The 14,859-nt window shown below is 39.0% G+C and overlaps 1 protein-coding gene across 1 annotated transcript in view; it reads right to left on the bottom strand.

Annotated features, from left to right (window-relative positions):
* Positions 1-5,368: 5,368 nt before the first annotated feature.
* LOC105263638 (dynein heavy chain 7, axonemal-like) overlaps positions 5,369-14,859 on the bottom strand; it is an 18,378-nt gene continuing 8,887 nt past the window's right edge. The window contains exons 14-29 of the mRNA XM_011299964.1: positions 14,641-14,814; positions 14,377-14,549; positions 13,423-14,133; positions 12,246-13,294; positions 10,653-11,361; positions 10,293-10,519; positions 9,739-10,109; positions 9,339-9,519; positions 8,919-9,217; positions 8,659-8,823; positions 8,312-8,552; positions 7,719-8,008; positions 6,621-6,858; positions 6,391-6,542; positions 6,029-6,310; positions 5,369-5,763 (exon numbers count right to left, since the gene is read on the bottom strand). Coding sequence (XP_011298266.1) covers positions 5,557-5,763; positions 6,029-6,310; positions 6,391-6,542; positions 6,621-6,858; positions 7,719-8,008; positions 8,312-8,552; positions 8,659-8,823; positions 8,919-9,217; positions 9,339-9,519; positions 9,739-10,109; positions 10,293-10,519; positions 10,653-11,361; positions 12,246-13,294; positions 13,423-14,133; positions 14,377-14,549; positions 14,641-14,814 — 5,469 coding nt within the window. The 3' untranslated portion in view covers positions 5,369-5,556. The remainder of the gene's footprint in view (positions 5,764-6,028; positions 6,311-6,390; positions 6,543-6,620; positions 6,859-7,718; positions 8,009-8,311; positions 8,553-8,658; positions 8,824-8,918; positions 9,218-9,338; positions 9,520-9,738; positions 10,110-10,292; positions 10,520-10,652; positions 11,362-12,245; positions 13,295-13,422; positions 14,134-14,376; positions 14,550-14,640; positions 14,815-14,859) is intronic.

Raw genomic sequence — 14,859 nt, 5'->3', positions numbered from 1 at the left:
GGTGGAGAGAACAGTGAATGTGGAATCGGAGGTTGCAGGTAATTCATGTTGTTGTTTTTGTGGTTTCTTTATTTTTTGGGGGTTTTTGGGAATGATTGGGGATTTTTTTTTTTGCGGATTTTTGAGGGGAAAGGGGGCGACGGTGGGGGACGGTTTGAAAATTGCTTTGTCGGTGAGGAGTTGGGGGGAGGGGGTTTTCCGGTGTTTGAGGATGAGAAATTGGAATTTAGGGGTTTTTTATCTGCCATATGGTGGATTCGCCTGGGGGATGTCCCAGCATTTTCGTCGCGTACTGCCAATTCAAATGATAAAAATTTCATCATCTGTTTTAGTCAACTTTCACCAGAAAATCTAGCTCGGCTGTTGTTGAGGGAATAATTTCCTTGATTTTTGGGGATTGAAACGGATTACGGTGTGTTGTTTTATCAGTAGTGCATGATCGTCATGGCTACGAGTACGAATAACCGAGTAATGGTTGACTTTTTCTCCAAAAGTCACGGACGTCATCTAATTAACAGCTGCAAAAAACAACCGCGGGGAATTTAAATTTTTATTGCATTTTAAAAAGTGCGAGAACATTTTCCATTTTGATTTGTAACCCAAATTTGTTCATTTTTCAGGCAAAAATAATGGACGAGAAGTGCACCAAAAGCCCAGGGTGCCCCCCTCTCCCTGGCTCATGAATGAAGGTGTTTGAAGGATCGATGGGGGTGTGTCGGCGTGCAGGAAACGCCGACCGTGACGTCCACGTGCTCGTTCATCACAAAAAAAAAAAAATACCAAACACCTCAATCAACCCCAAGGTATTCCGATAAAATATCCGAAATATCTCATTCAACTCCATTTTTTAAAAATCGTCCACCGCTTTCCTTTCATTTTTATTAATCATTACCTCCAAACTGATTAAAATTTTCTGAGATAAATTCACAAGATCTCTTCGCAGCTGATAAAATCTCCTATGAAAAAATTTAAAATTTCATCCCCAGTCCCAACATTATTATTATTAAATTTATCATTGTTAAAATTTTGGAATTGTGAGAATGCAGGAATGAAGAATTTCTTTCGAGAGGATTTTCATCGCCTCGAGAAATAAAACAACCAGGAAACCCGGGGTATAATTAGCTTCATACCACGCCCAATTACACACCCTTCGAGTAAGTCATATCTATTAATTATAATAAAAAAAACTACCCCTGAACCCATCGGGCTGGGTCAACACACGCTTTCCCTGTCCTCAGGGGCTCGACGTCCGAGACGAATCGGAATTGAAGGTAGATGCCTTTCCAGATGTTCTTTTGGGGTTTTAAATAATGGAACAGACTCCAAGGGGATTTAAATCCCATGGGGGATCGTGAACGGTAAAACATTTTTTAAACATTTTTCCTCCCCGAATTTCGGTTTTTTTTTTTTCATTCACCAACTGTTAGATAAACTCGTGATTAAGTGACAAAATTGGGGGTGCGGGGCTTGAATAATTTTTATATTGATATTTATTTTTATATCGTTTTTTCCTCTGAATATTTTCAAGTGGTTGCAGTTTCATTGGACAATTCAATTTTTTTAATAATTATAACGGGACTTTAGTGATATCTCCCGAAATTGGTGTGCGGATTAGTGTCAGCAGTAAAATTCTGATTGATAAAACTCCGCGGAAACGTCAAAACAATTTCCTCAACAAAATAGAATTTTTCTAAATTTATTGAATCATAAAACTTCCCCTCAATTTTCCAATATCCAAAATCAATCCCTGAACTCCCACCCTCTAAAAAATCCACGTCTATCCTCTCCCTTAATTTTCCACCCCCCGAATTTTCCGCGATTACAAATTTTCCATATTATTTAAACAATCAAAAAATTGCCGCCTCGATTAATCACCTCAAAATCGAAAAGGAAAAAAAGAAAAAAAAATTGGAAAAATCTCTCCCGACGTTGATCATCGATAAAAGGGGAGATGAATTCTCGATTATGCGAAATGTCTTTTGGACAACAATGGGGTGAATGTATAAGGGCGCTCTCCCCGGCGTCAGCTGCTCCCCAGGGTATCACCGTCCACCTCCGGATCGCCCCAGAGAGATCGAAACCAAAGGGAATATAAACCCCACCACCGAAAGCCCCATACCGAAAGCCCCATACCAAAAGCCCCATACCGAAATAAGCAATAAGTTACGATTTTCAGGGGTGAAAGACCCCCTTTTTTCATTCGACTCTCAAATGCCCAGTAGCATTTGGGCACGAGCATGACGTTCGGCGTTTTGCCCATTGTATCGTGTCGATTCCCGTCCATCCCTCGGACTCCCCCATCACCTTTCATCTCTCATCCCCTCATCCCCTCGCCCCCTCATCCTCTCACCCTCTCACCCCATTACTACCCCCTCCTCACTCTCATCCCCTTCCCCTTTTCACTCCTCACCCCACTCTCATTAGATTTAAAAACCAACGAGGCGTCCCCCCAGCTCCCAGGGCCATTCAGTCTCGATCAGATCATCGTATCTTCAACTTGGTCATAAAAATTATCATTTCAAGTAAATAACAACCAAAATAAATTACAACAAACCTCATAGAAATTAACATTTCTATATCAACCATCATTTTTATTTTTATTTTCATTTTCAATCTGCTTCATCAAAATTTTTTTGTATTTTTCAGTTGATTCCTTGTTGATTTATCTATTGGTGGTATTGATCAGCTGATTGTGGATTCGTGTTATCGGTGATATCTTCATGGCTATTGATTATTTGTTGTTGGTGACTTGAGTGAGGATTAGATACTTTGGAATTAATTTAATTGGAGGGGGTGTAATGAGAATTAATACGTGAGTCTGCGCTCCTTGCGTTCACAGCGGGCTTCCATGTGCCAACAATTTAAAATTCATAAGGCACGCGGTGAATGCTAAGAGCGGACCATGATCAACGGAATAGAATGCACCAGTGAGATATTCGATGGATCGAGGATAATGATACTGAAGAGTGAATTCGTTATTTCGGGGGTTGCATGGGGCTTTTTAGTTATTTAGGGGGGTGTCTTGCATGGATGGAGCTTTTCAATTGAGGGCATTGAACCTTTCTGCGTTATTGTTTGCATCTTGTTCAGATTAATTATTTTTCCCCTTTCTATTGTGTGTTCCATCAATTTTATTGTGAAGTGAATGGCCCTCGGTGGATTATTTCGGTAATGAGAGAATTCTGATAATTTATTATAATCCCATTTCTTATGTTGATCTCAGTTATTGTTTTGTCGTGTGGCATGAGTAATTGGTAATTAGTCCAGTGATTTCTGTTTGAATTATCATGAAAATTTGGAGCAAACGATTTAATTTGAATATTTTAAAAATGCTCGAACTGCGGGTCGAGACATTTTTCGTGTTAATTCCAAATTCGATTCCTCTGCGTTTGATATAATCCGGAGGATTGATGAGTTGGAGATGTTTTTTAATTTGTTGCATCGCGGATTGTTTTTTGATAATTTATTTTTTAAGGGGGAAGCTTTTTCCTGATTTCTAGGGTTTGAAGAGCACGATGTGTCTCGGATTTATTAGAGAGAGATGAGATATTGAAGTTTCGAGACCTTTAGGGGTTGAATCTCAAGGTAATGATGATGTTGAATAAATTGAGGGTCAGGGGCTGGGCAGGGGTAATTGGAGAGGTATTTTTAGTCGAATAAATAGCGTTGGATTTGAATTGCAGTGGTGATTCCCAGAACGAGAATTGGGGAATTCCCGGGCAAATGTAGCCGATAAAGGAAGGCTTGTATCGACCCCCGTTTCACGGGGACACGAAGATGAGAGAAAGGGTGAGGAGAGGATGCTGGGGTAGGAGTTTAAAATCGGTGGAGACTTCAAGGGTGGACGCGTTGCCCAGCAACCCCGTATGAACTATTTCCATCTCTCTTCAAGTTCTCTCTCATTTAAACTCTGTATTTATCTATTCGAATGCTAAAGCCGTCTCGATAACTCGAGTTTCTGAGACAGCATCCATTATTCAGTTTCCAATTGTCCATGGCTCGGAATAACATCGTTTATTTTCAGGGATTTGTCTGGCAGTTTGATCCATCAGAATCAAATATTATTCCCATAGCCGTCAATTTCTCACTGAAGACTCGACAAAGACTTTAGTAATTAATACAAATGGTAAATAAATTACCGGTTATAATACGATTTTTTATTTGATGAATCATTTCAGCAGGACTTCTCATTATTTTTATTTGTGAAAAAAATGGGTAGAATTTTTTTAATCATTTTTATCCGTGAAAAATAGGGAAAAATTCAGCATTCAGGGATTATTATTATTAATATTGCAATTATTATAATCTCCTCTTTCTACCAATCTGAAAATACCCTAGAGTTCGGTGACTTAATTCATTGTTTCTTTTTTGTTTATAAAAAAATTGCTGAACTCATCGGATTGTTTAAATAAAATTGACAGACAACGAGAAAAAATTCACCTCTCGCTTTTCCTCCGCGCCCAATTCTTTCCTCCATTTTCCACTCATAAAAATCATAAAAAATTGAGCACTTCCCCCTAATTCGCGCAAATGACTGATTATTTTAGCAAGCCACGCCCATCCTTGAAAATTCCGGAGAAAAAAACCAATTGTAAAATAAAAACGCACAATATGAAAAGTGTGTGAGCCATTCAAGTTGGAAGACGGATGAGAAATAGGTGAATTTGCAGTGGTAGATAAAAAAAATAAGAGAAACGAAGAAAACTTGGTTTGGCGAGTGAGAGGAGGGGGATGGGGTGGGTGGTTGAAACCACCCGAGATGCGAACACAGGGTGAGATCAATACGCGGTTGCTAGGCAACGAGCCTCCGGCGATCTCGGTCCGAGTAGACAGGGTGCCGCTACCACCCCCAACCCCGCCCACTCAAATGCCCCCCCCTCCCTCCCACCCACTCACTCCCTCTCTCTTTTGATTTCAACCCTCCATTTTCTCTCTCGTCTATCCATTCTGTCCCGGATGCCAGCCGATGAATCCGCGTATAACTCGACAACTCCCTACGCCCTATACCTCCGGATACTTCGATCTCCAACGCTGACATCTGCGTCAGCTGCAGCCACCCATTTAAAGGGGATGGAAAAAGCCGGATTTTCTCGATCCGGAGACATAATTCAATCACTTCATTCGAAATACTTATTCCCATATTTTTCCATTGTCGATGAAATGTAAAATATCGAAAATAACTCACAAAAAAAATTACAATACACTATATTTTATATTTTATTTGAATTCAAGATGTTCTGTCCTCTTTTTGAGGAAGTCGCACACCTTCTTGAGTTTTCTAATATTTTTTTCCATTTTATCATTATTTAATAATGAATTAGAAAAACAATTCTGGTTGATTGTTGAAAAATTACTTGAATTTAAAAATTGAGTGGTGTCTGGTGATCCTGGAAATTTTTTATCAAGTCAATATCAATCTCTACATGTTTTTATATTCTTGCGATTTTGTAATAAATTTTCTAGTCTCGGTAATTCCTCGTGGATTAGTGCTCTGTATTTTTGAAATAAATTAGTGGAATTTACACTGCTCGCTAATTAATGAATCATTCTATTTTTTCACTGGGATAGTTGACAGAGCATTGCAACTCCCCTCATTATCCAGTGATTCGGTGGTTTTTCTGTTGGCAGCCACATGGCAATCACAAAATTTGTCGAGTGCCCGGTGGTCGATAATACACCGCGACGTTCACTAGTTTTGTACACAGGGCACGTGTACGTCGCTCGCTCTTTTATTTCCTCTTTCTTCATTGGAACAAGCCAGAGCTAAAAGGAAATATTACAACCCCACCAAAATCAAATGATTAAAACCATTTTCACGGAACTGTTTCAATTTTTTTCAAAGCGTCACATAAATTTAATCTGCATCTCTCGTCAACTGACGCCAAGCTGATGAATTTTATTGAATTATTTTTTATGTAGATCGTAACAAATAAAATTTCATGAGCTCGTTAATTTTTCTTTATCAGTCCTCCCATTATTCCCTTTTTTTTATTGTTGAATAAAATAATGTTGAACAATTGGTACTCACATATGGAACAGTATCATAGAGAACCTTCGGGAGGGCCTCTTCAAGCATCATAACTCGTCTATCAAACCTAGCACCATCAAGAAAGAGTCCATAAACGTAGATTCCATCCTCCGGTGGCATCTCAAATTCAGTTTTCTCAAGAGGAAGAAAATCATACACGAGAAGATCAATGGGTATTGAATATTTTCTGGCATAATTCTGCCTAGCACCAGTAAGAAAAGCCTGAGTGAAAAAAAATCCAGACAGCCAGAAAGTATTAGGCGGGCCATTTAAAAACCATTCCTGAAAAATCAACAAATAATCACTCAATTTTCCCATTAACTCGTAATTAATCGATCTAGGTCTCCAGATATTTCTTGTACCTGTAAAAACATCAAACGACGAATAAAATCCTGAATGTAACTGCCCAGAGGCTTGAGGGATGGATACGAGTTTCGTTTCCATGAGTTTGGTATTTTTCCAGTTATTATTGATGTAAATACTTCCTCGAGCTCTGAATTCATTATCGTGAGTCCTAGAAATTGAGTCAAAGGGCGAGATAAATAGTGAATGAGAACGAGTGGAAGGGAGAGGGAGGAAAAATTAGTACTACCTTTGATCGCCTTCTGCACACCCCTCAGGCTGTTTCTGATCGTTTGAAGCAGCTTATTGAACCGACCCATTTCCTGCACAAGTACTGTGTTCATGCTCTGATTGTACGATGTTGGGTATTTCTCTAAGGCGTCGACTAAATCGAAATCAGCGGGGAGTTTTGACAGGATATCGTCAGACACTGTGAAGACTATTTCGTCAGGGGTTTTTCCACCTTCTGCAGCTTCCGATGCTGTGTCCTAAAGAGGACCATATCATTTTTATAAAAATTTTGAAAGGAATCCTTTTTCGAGAGTAATTACTCCATTAAAAATTTTTTTCCATGCGAAATACTCTTGACAGATGTAATGAGTTAAAATTGTTCGCTCAATAAATTGATTATCCAATTTTCCAGCAAAATTTCGAGTGCACGGGATGGACACAAAATTTAGTATCAATGATTTTCATCGAATTATCTGGATGATTTAATGATAAAAGTTTTTAGGAACGGGATAGTATGGGTTTGAAAAGTCGAAATTCATTTCAATCGGCGAAAGAGGAATTTTTACTCTCGTCTCTACACGATTAATTACACGAACGAATTATTTAGTAAGATAACGAACGAGGGAATCCCCGACAGATTGTTTTGTAAATATTTCGAGATGCAATGAATTCCGAGAAAGGATTGAAATAGCAGAGTTGGTAAATAAAAAATTCTAGTCTTCGGATGTATTTCTATAAGCCTCTTCCTCCCGAAGCTTTATCGAATCCAGTCATCCTCTCGGGATATTCTTTTTCCTCGATTAATTTCTTACTGAAGTAGAAGAAATTGACCGAACGAATTTTTTTTATTCAAGCTATGACGTTTCGTAATTCTAAAAAAACTGGAATGTGCATGAATGGCGGGAGTAATTTAAAAATACATTACCTTCTTCCAAAAATTCTTAGGAAGCTGTACATGAAAATGGTTTCAGTTTATATACAATAATTTACGATAGTACGGTCATAAAAAGTATGTTATAAACAAGAATAGGGTTACCTCAGGTTCCTGACAGTTTGTAACAAAGAAGTTTTATGTTTATAGCTGTTGTGGTAAAAAAGAAGATGAGAATTCATTTACTTGGGTTAATAAAATGGAGGCTATCATGATCTCGGTTTCCTGCTGGTCTTTGATTATATCAGCATTGTCATTCATGCCGAAGACACTTGGTCCTGTTATCATTGGTAGGTCTCTCACGTAATCGAGGAATTCAGAGTGTTCTGAGACCCATGGGATGTAGTATTGACCCGAAGAATCGAAACGGTATGATCGCTCTTCCACTGCTTCCTCGCAGTAGAATACCTCGAGAATTGTATTGAGAGTACGACGATCCCACTCGTCAGTCACTCGACCACCGTAATTACATTCGCCTGAGTGCAAACAAATAAAATTTAGTACTCGGTGCACATGGAGCATGTACTACCGATGTTTCACTATTTTTTCTCTTCATACTCATGGTCTTTAATTAACTTAACGGCGGGTCGCTGCAATAGTGGATTGAATAAAAAATCAAGTCAGAAGTTATGTGAGAAAAGTGATGATGAGAATCCGAAAGAAATTCTCATTCTACACTCGAACTTGAAATAAAGGGATGAATTCCAATTTTTCTTTTGAATATATTCATTACTCTCTTCCGTTTATAACACTGAATTTCAAATTTTCAATTGGAATACCTGTGAGATATTTTAATGCTTCGTATTGCACGTCGTCGTATTGATCCAGAAAAATCTTGAGCTGAAGTACACTGATACGAAGATCCGTTTCATTGAACTCGTATGGATTGTTCCATCCCATCGGTCCGAATTTCCTTCTCTCCTGAACAATAGCATGGAAGAAACACAATGAGAATAATAATTTCTTGAATGAACTCTTCTGCTTGGATGTCTCGAAGAAATCAGGGTCACAAATTGGATCCTAGAATAATCGGAAATATTGAAGGAATAGCTCTTGAACTTTCTCCACTGAAAATATCTCGTTAACAGAAAAACGCAAGAAGACTATTTTCAGTGTACAAACAGACCTGAAGAAACGATCTCGTAATATTTGATCTGAGTCCTTTGGGCGGTTCATTAGTCATCTTGACACCATTTTGTAGGACACTAATGGGAAAATGTTCAGCGGGATAACTGGTGAGCCACAGCCTGAAGTCGGGATGTACAGATTCTGGTGTGAAGCTCTCGCAAATCTGTGGTAAACCCCAACGAAACATCAATTCAAATAATTTATCGATTCCAATTACTACCCACTGGATGATAATAATCGATAATTAATTAGTGACACCTTTTCCAGGGTCGGCATCCAACTCTTGGCTAAGTGACAGTTTTGGAGCACAACCCAAGTTCCATTCTTCAAGCCCTCGTCAATCAAACTAACAGCTATTGGGCCCTGACCTTGACCCAGTGATAAAGAAAATAGTCTCGATGTACCGAAGCCCTGATCATCAGCGAATTTGAGGAGAACTGCCGTGGGATCTGCCCCAGGTGTCAAAACGAAGATGAGGGGAATGCAGCAGAAGGAATCTGCATAGGACGATCCCAAGTCAAACGGCGGAGATTCCACGAATTTCCTCCCAAGTTGATCTATGCCATACAATTAAAGCAATTGAGTCGACCAATTAGACTCCTGATCAGACGAAAGTCTATTGTCAAATTGATGGAATGTCTTCTCCACTCGTGAGATTATTGAGTCCAATTAATTTACCTTCTACGAAGAGCTGAACTGATGGCACCACTTTGTCGGGTCTGAGACACCGAAGAATCAACATTTTTTCGAAGAGAGTAATTTTATCGAATGGCTGTGGAAATTTCTGAGATTGAGGCTCTCGGTGGTCAAATATTTCCTTCCACTTCCCAATATTTTCTATAAATTTTAATTTTAAACCCTGGAATATTAAGAGGAAGTGTTAATTAATATTCATTTAAGATTCGTATTCGATAAATACAATACCTAATAAACATATAGAATCGTTCATTCAGAGTCGTATTTATTTAATAATTTATTTAGACCCCGAAGAATAATTTTTTATTAAAAAAATTGATAGACATTTTTTGATCCAGAGCACAATTACAAAAAATACAGAGGCATAAAATAAAATAATTACGGTAAATCCAGGAACATCATCAAGCCTGCAAAGCTCATCCCAGGATTTGGAGGGGAGCCATTCAGTGGGATTTCTATCAGGATTATCCAGTCCAACGCCACCAGTCAGCAGAAACATCCACTGTGCCATCGAAACCTCGCCCCTTTTATTCAGTAAATTAATAGCAAGTATCAACGAGAACAAAAGCTTATCCTTCTCGAATAGCGATCGACAGATATTGACGTAAAGGGAATGCGTAAACGCTTTCGTGAGGTCCCGAAGACGTTGACTAATGTCTTCCACAGGTGGTGTATTGTCGATTGTCACTTTAAAGAGATTCATGAACCAGGCGAGGGAGTATTGATACATTGGATCGATATTCGCCAGGACAGCTACAAGAAAAATCACTTGAATGAGAAAAAAAGAAAGTAAAGAATAGGAATTCCAATAAATCATAGTTTTTCCCTCTGTAAGAAGAAGGAGAGGATGAAAAATTGATGTGAAACAAATTGGAATTCGTTCAATTGACGTGGTAGAGTGGAAAAATAACGATAAAATCATTAATTGAATTTTACCAATGGAGAAAAATAGAACGGTGCTATGAACAGCAATCGATGTGTACTGGAGTCGAGCAGCATCAATCGACTTTTCTGTCACCTCTGCCACAGCTTGTTTCGCCTGTATTTCATTAGCTAATACTTTTGATGAGCTTAGAATAGCAATGGCTGTCTGATCCTCCAGTATGTTCTCCTCTGACCCAGAAAGCACTTCAAGAATTTTATCCTCTATTTCTTTGAGCATTCTGAAAGATTATTTAAAACAATTTTTCACTTCCTCTCTTGCAAATCAATAAATTAAAGATTAATAATATTGGTAGAATCGTGAGTCTGACTCGATTATAAAAAATTTCACAATGTAATAATTTTGAGTCTAACTTTTTATTAGCAGCTCCCTGCACGATCAACTGATTTTTTTCACTCTCCAAATCAGGTCGCTCTTTAGCAACAACAATTCCCAGGAGTTGATCCTCCAGGCCAACAGGAGTGATCATAAAATTCAAAAGTGTCACTTTCACAGCTATTTCCGGGAGATAATGGGGATTCCTCAATTTCGTTGTGATATAGAATCGAAATTTATCATTCCACTCGACAACAGAATCCCCGAGTTTAATGCATAATGATCCAGCAGTCTTGAACGTCTGCTTCAGGAGCAGAGGCTCCAGCACAGCATCCAACTCCTCTCCAACGTTCTCCATTAAAACAGGCTGACCAAATTGAATAGCATTTTCAAGGACTCTCGTATAATCACTCTGATTGAGCCTGATCACATGTATTCCAGTGTCTTTTTCCATATTCTTCACCCACTTGTTCGCTTGTCCTTGAGGATCGATCATCAGAGGCCATCGCCGTGACTTGAATACGATTATTCCATTGTCCACTGAGAACAGATCAGTGGGAAGTCCAAAAATATTCCAGGATCGGATTGATACAGGATCTCCGAGGACTTGACTCAGTAAAAAGTCTTGAGTGCAATAAACATTGAGCTCTGTACAGAGTCTCACCCAGTTTTCCACCTGAGACTGTCGATACTGCATCGTAAAAACTCCCAGGTAGGCGACAATACCCGAGCCGATGAGGATGTCACCTATCCAGGAACATATCAGATAACCATTCTAAAAGGAATCGTCTAATTGTTATAATAATTTCTCTGGTGCTTTCAAATTTTTTTTTCTTTCATTAGAAAAACGTCTGAGGCTTCGGTAATTGATACAACAATTTTCAACATATGTTATAATGTCAGAGATGAAAAGAATTCGCAGAAACCGATGGACATATTATTTTCACGGTGTGACATAACGTGAAAGAAGGGGCTGCAGCCTCCCTACCGAACAGAAACCACGTGCCCATTACTTTTTATGTTACTAGTCTTTTCGTTTTTTTTTATCTCCGCGAATTTTATTGGTAGTTTTATTGGTAACTTCCGAATGGATCCGGAGCAATTTCCTGTTCCTGTGACAGGTATACCACCGCTACCACATTCTATAACGGGTTTCCATGGAGATATTTTTTAAACTCTGAATGAACTAATTCTATACAAAATATAGAATAAAATAATAGAGACTACAACGCGAGTCTACTGTATTTCATTCTGCTAATTAGTTACATCCGTTCTTTGATAAAAAACATAATGAATATAATCAGTCCAAAATGTTAATTATCGGACATGAAAAAAATAAATCTCCAACAGAGAGCAAATGTTTAATTTGCAGACTAGTAACGAATACTCATTATTCAAATCCGCGAGTATAGAATTGAATTAATTGCAATTTCCGTTGTATTTATTAATGATTGCATAATAAATCCACTTCTTCATCACTCATTCAAGAGTTGAATTATTGAATTCACTCCAGAAAAAAAAAGTGATGGAACTTATACACTGATTATGATAATTTTTTATTAAAAATTTTTTTTTGGTGGTGCATATATATTAATTAGTGCAATTAATTTTATTGAATTGATAATAATTACCTGTGAGTTTGAAGTATAATTTGCCGAGAATTTTCGCTGTTTCACTCCATCTGTTGTACTCTCCCCCGAGGCCACCTATCAATTCCTCAGCTCTTCTCAATTTTTGCTCGCACTCCTGCACCTCATCAGTCATCGCCTGATACTCATCCTTCCTCTGCTGGAGAAGATCCATGAGTCGCTCCAACTTCTGCTGAACCTCTTTGAGCTGTCCCCGCTTGATCTCCAAGGCTTGCATTGCGTCATTGTACTCTCCCTCAGCTTTTGCCAGTGCAATTTTCTTGGGTGCAACAACCTTGGCCACTTTATCATACTCAGAGAGAGCGAAGACCCATTTGCACAGGCCCTCACAGGCAGTCGATGCATTTCGAATTTTATCTGGATCGAAATTAGGATTTGTGAGAATGGTAGTGCGAATTTTCGTGATAATTCTCTCAGGGATGTTGTCTTTGTCGAAGGCCAGGAGTGACTCCAGGAATTTCATATCTCCGAGGATGCGGAGGGAGGGTTTCCAGTAGTCATCCACCATTTTACCCCCTTCACCCTGTATTTTTTCTGGCTTGACATCTTTTAGAATGCAGACTGCTTCCATCACGAGTTTGACTCCAGCGGGCGGAGATTTCATGGTCTTGACGATTTGCATGTCCTGAGGGGTCAGGGTATTGAGAGCTGCGTTAGCCATGTTGAGAATTGGCATCACCAACTCCAAGTCTGCATTACATTCTACACGAATTTCTTCTGCTGCTGCCGCTACGGTCATGGCAGCTTCCTCGTCAGCCTTGACAACCCGTTCAATCACTGCCACATCCTCACTCTCCTTCTCAATACTAGCGAGCATCCTCTCGACGTCTTTCGCAGCTTCCACCAATTTTGGCTGAAGGGCCACGAGAATTCTCTGCATTTTCTCCACTTGCTTGTGAGTTGAGTCCAATTTCGAGAGCCCTGTCTCATACCTGCGCTTACCCTCGAGCACCTCTGAACGTTTCTTCGAGAGAAGATCTTTAAATGTATTTATCAACTCCAAATAAGACGTCGGAGTCACATAATTATGCCTGTACAATTTTTCAACAACAAATAACAATTCGAAAATTAATTATCAGATTATTTCTCCGACTAGTACGACAGAAAAATGGAATTGATAGAAAAAATAAACTCAAAAGTCAATAAACCAAATAATCACCGTCTTGCTCTCAGCAGAAACTCTTTCGATAAATCTTGCGTAGAAGTATGAAAATACTGGCACATTTCTATACAAGCAGTTCGTTCATCCTCCGGCAATTTGATTTCCCCCAGGAACTTCGTTGCAACAGCCAGAAGGGCGTCCTCAGGCCAAGGCTGGAGCCAATCAATCGTACAGCAGTTGACAAGAGCTGGAAATTTCCTAATCCTCGTTCGAAAGCCATCACCAATCGGTGACATCGTAACAACAACGTGCAATTGCTCCCTAACAACTTGAACGAAATAATTAAAAAGGGCAACAGGACTTCCATCAGTCTGCAAAGACTTATCCCTCTGTCGATCCATCTGTCTCATCTTTTCACAGATTTCCATCTTCTCATCCGTCGCAAAGAGATTGGGAACTTCCCCAGAGTTCATCAGATTACTGATGTCCTCGAGGAATGACTCCTCTTTAATCTGCGAGTCTGTAAATAAAAATGTCGTGTGGAGATCACTTGACGCTGTTTTCCTTAGAATCGTCTTCAGATCCTCGTGCCACTCGTGCACTCCATATTGACGTGATATTTCGACCTGAAAAATCTCGTAATCCGAGATGTGCGATGCAAGTCGGGTCAAGGACTGCCTCCCGGAACCACCTACGCCAACCAGCAGGGCGTGGCTACGTGGCTGCATCAATATTCGACAGATCTTTGAGAGGTGTTCCACTGCAAATCTTAAGGACATATATTCAATACAATCACACACACGTATTTTAATGCCACTCAAGTGATAGAAGGAAATAAATTGAGGATTTCTATAAATTGGAATTTATTGGAAAAAAAGTATGTGCAATAAAAGAGTAATAAATAAATAATAGAGAAGGTAATAAATCGTTTTTTTTTCTCTCTTCTTTTCCTTCTATTATTTTTTTAGAGACTTTATTCGGAGGGGATTCCCCTCACACCGCAATATTTACCTGAACAAAACGAGATTCATCGGCTTTTTTGACATCGAGTTGAATTCTCCGAGATATTCTTGAACTACTTCGCTCAGATCATCCAAATTAGCAACTTCTGTGTAAAGTTTTTTGTCCTCCAAGGGATATTGAAAGTCGCAATATACGAGATTTCTCAAATGAGTTTCTGTTACCTACATCAAATTACGATGAGAATTTTAATATGTTCCGTTTGTCGATATGAAAAATATATTCAGGGGTCGGAATAGATTTTTTCCAAATTACTTCTTCGTGGGGGAAGGACGTAAAGTCTCTGAAGAGGACGTTTATGTCATCGTCCATTCTCTCTTTCAGGGTCTTTCCAATTTGCCCTACGAGCCAATTAGCGTCGTTTTCGTCGACTAGACGGTCTCCATATACTCGAAGCACTTCGTGAACCCAAATTCTCTTCATTCCCATCTAAAATAACCATTTTTTAACGATAAAATATTTAATAAATTAAAA

Source organism: Fopius arisanus, unplaced genomic scaffold (assembly GCF_000806365.1).
Source record: "Fopius arisanus strain USDA-PBARC FA_bdor unplaced genomic scaffold, ASM80636v1 scaffold00015, whole genome shotgun sequence".
NCBI lineage: Eukaryota > Metazoa > Arthropoda > Insecta > Hymenoptera > Braconidae > Fopius > Fopius arisanus.
This window is presented reverse-complemented; position numbering and strand designations above follow the sequence as displayed.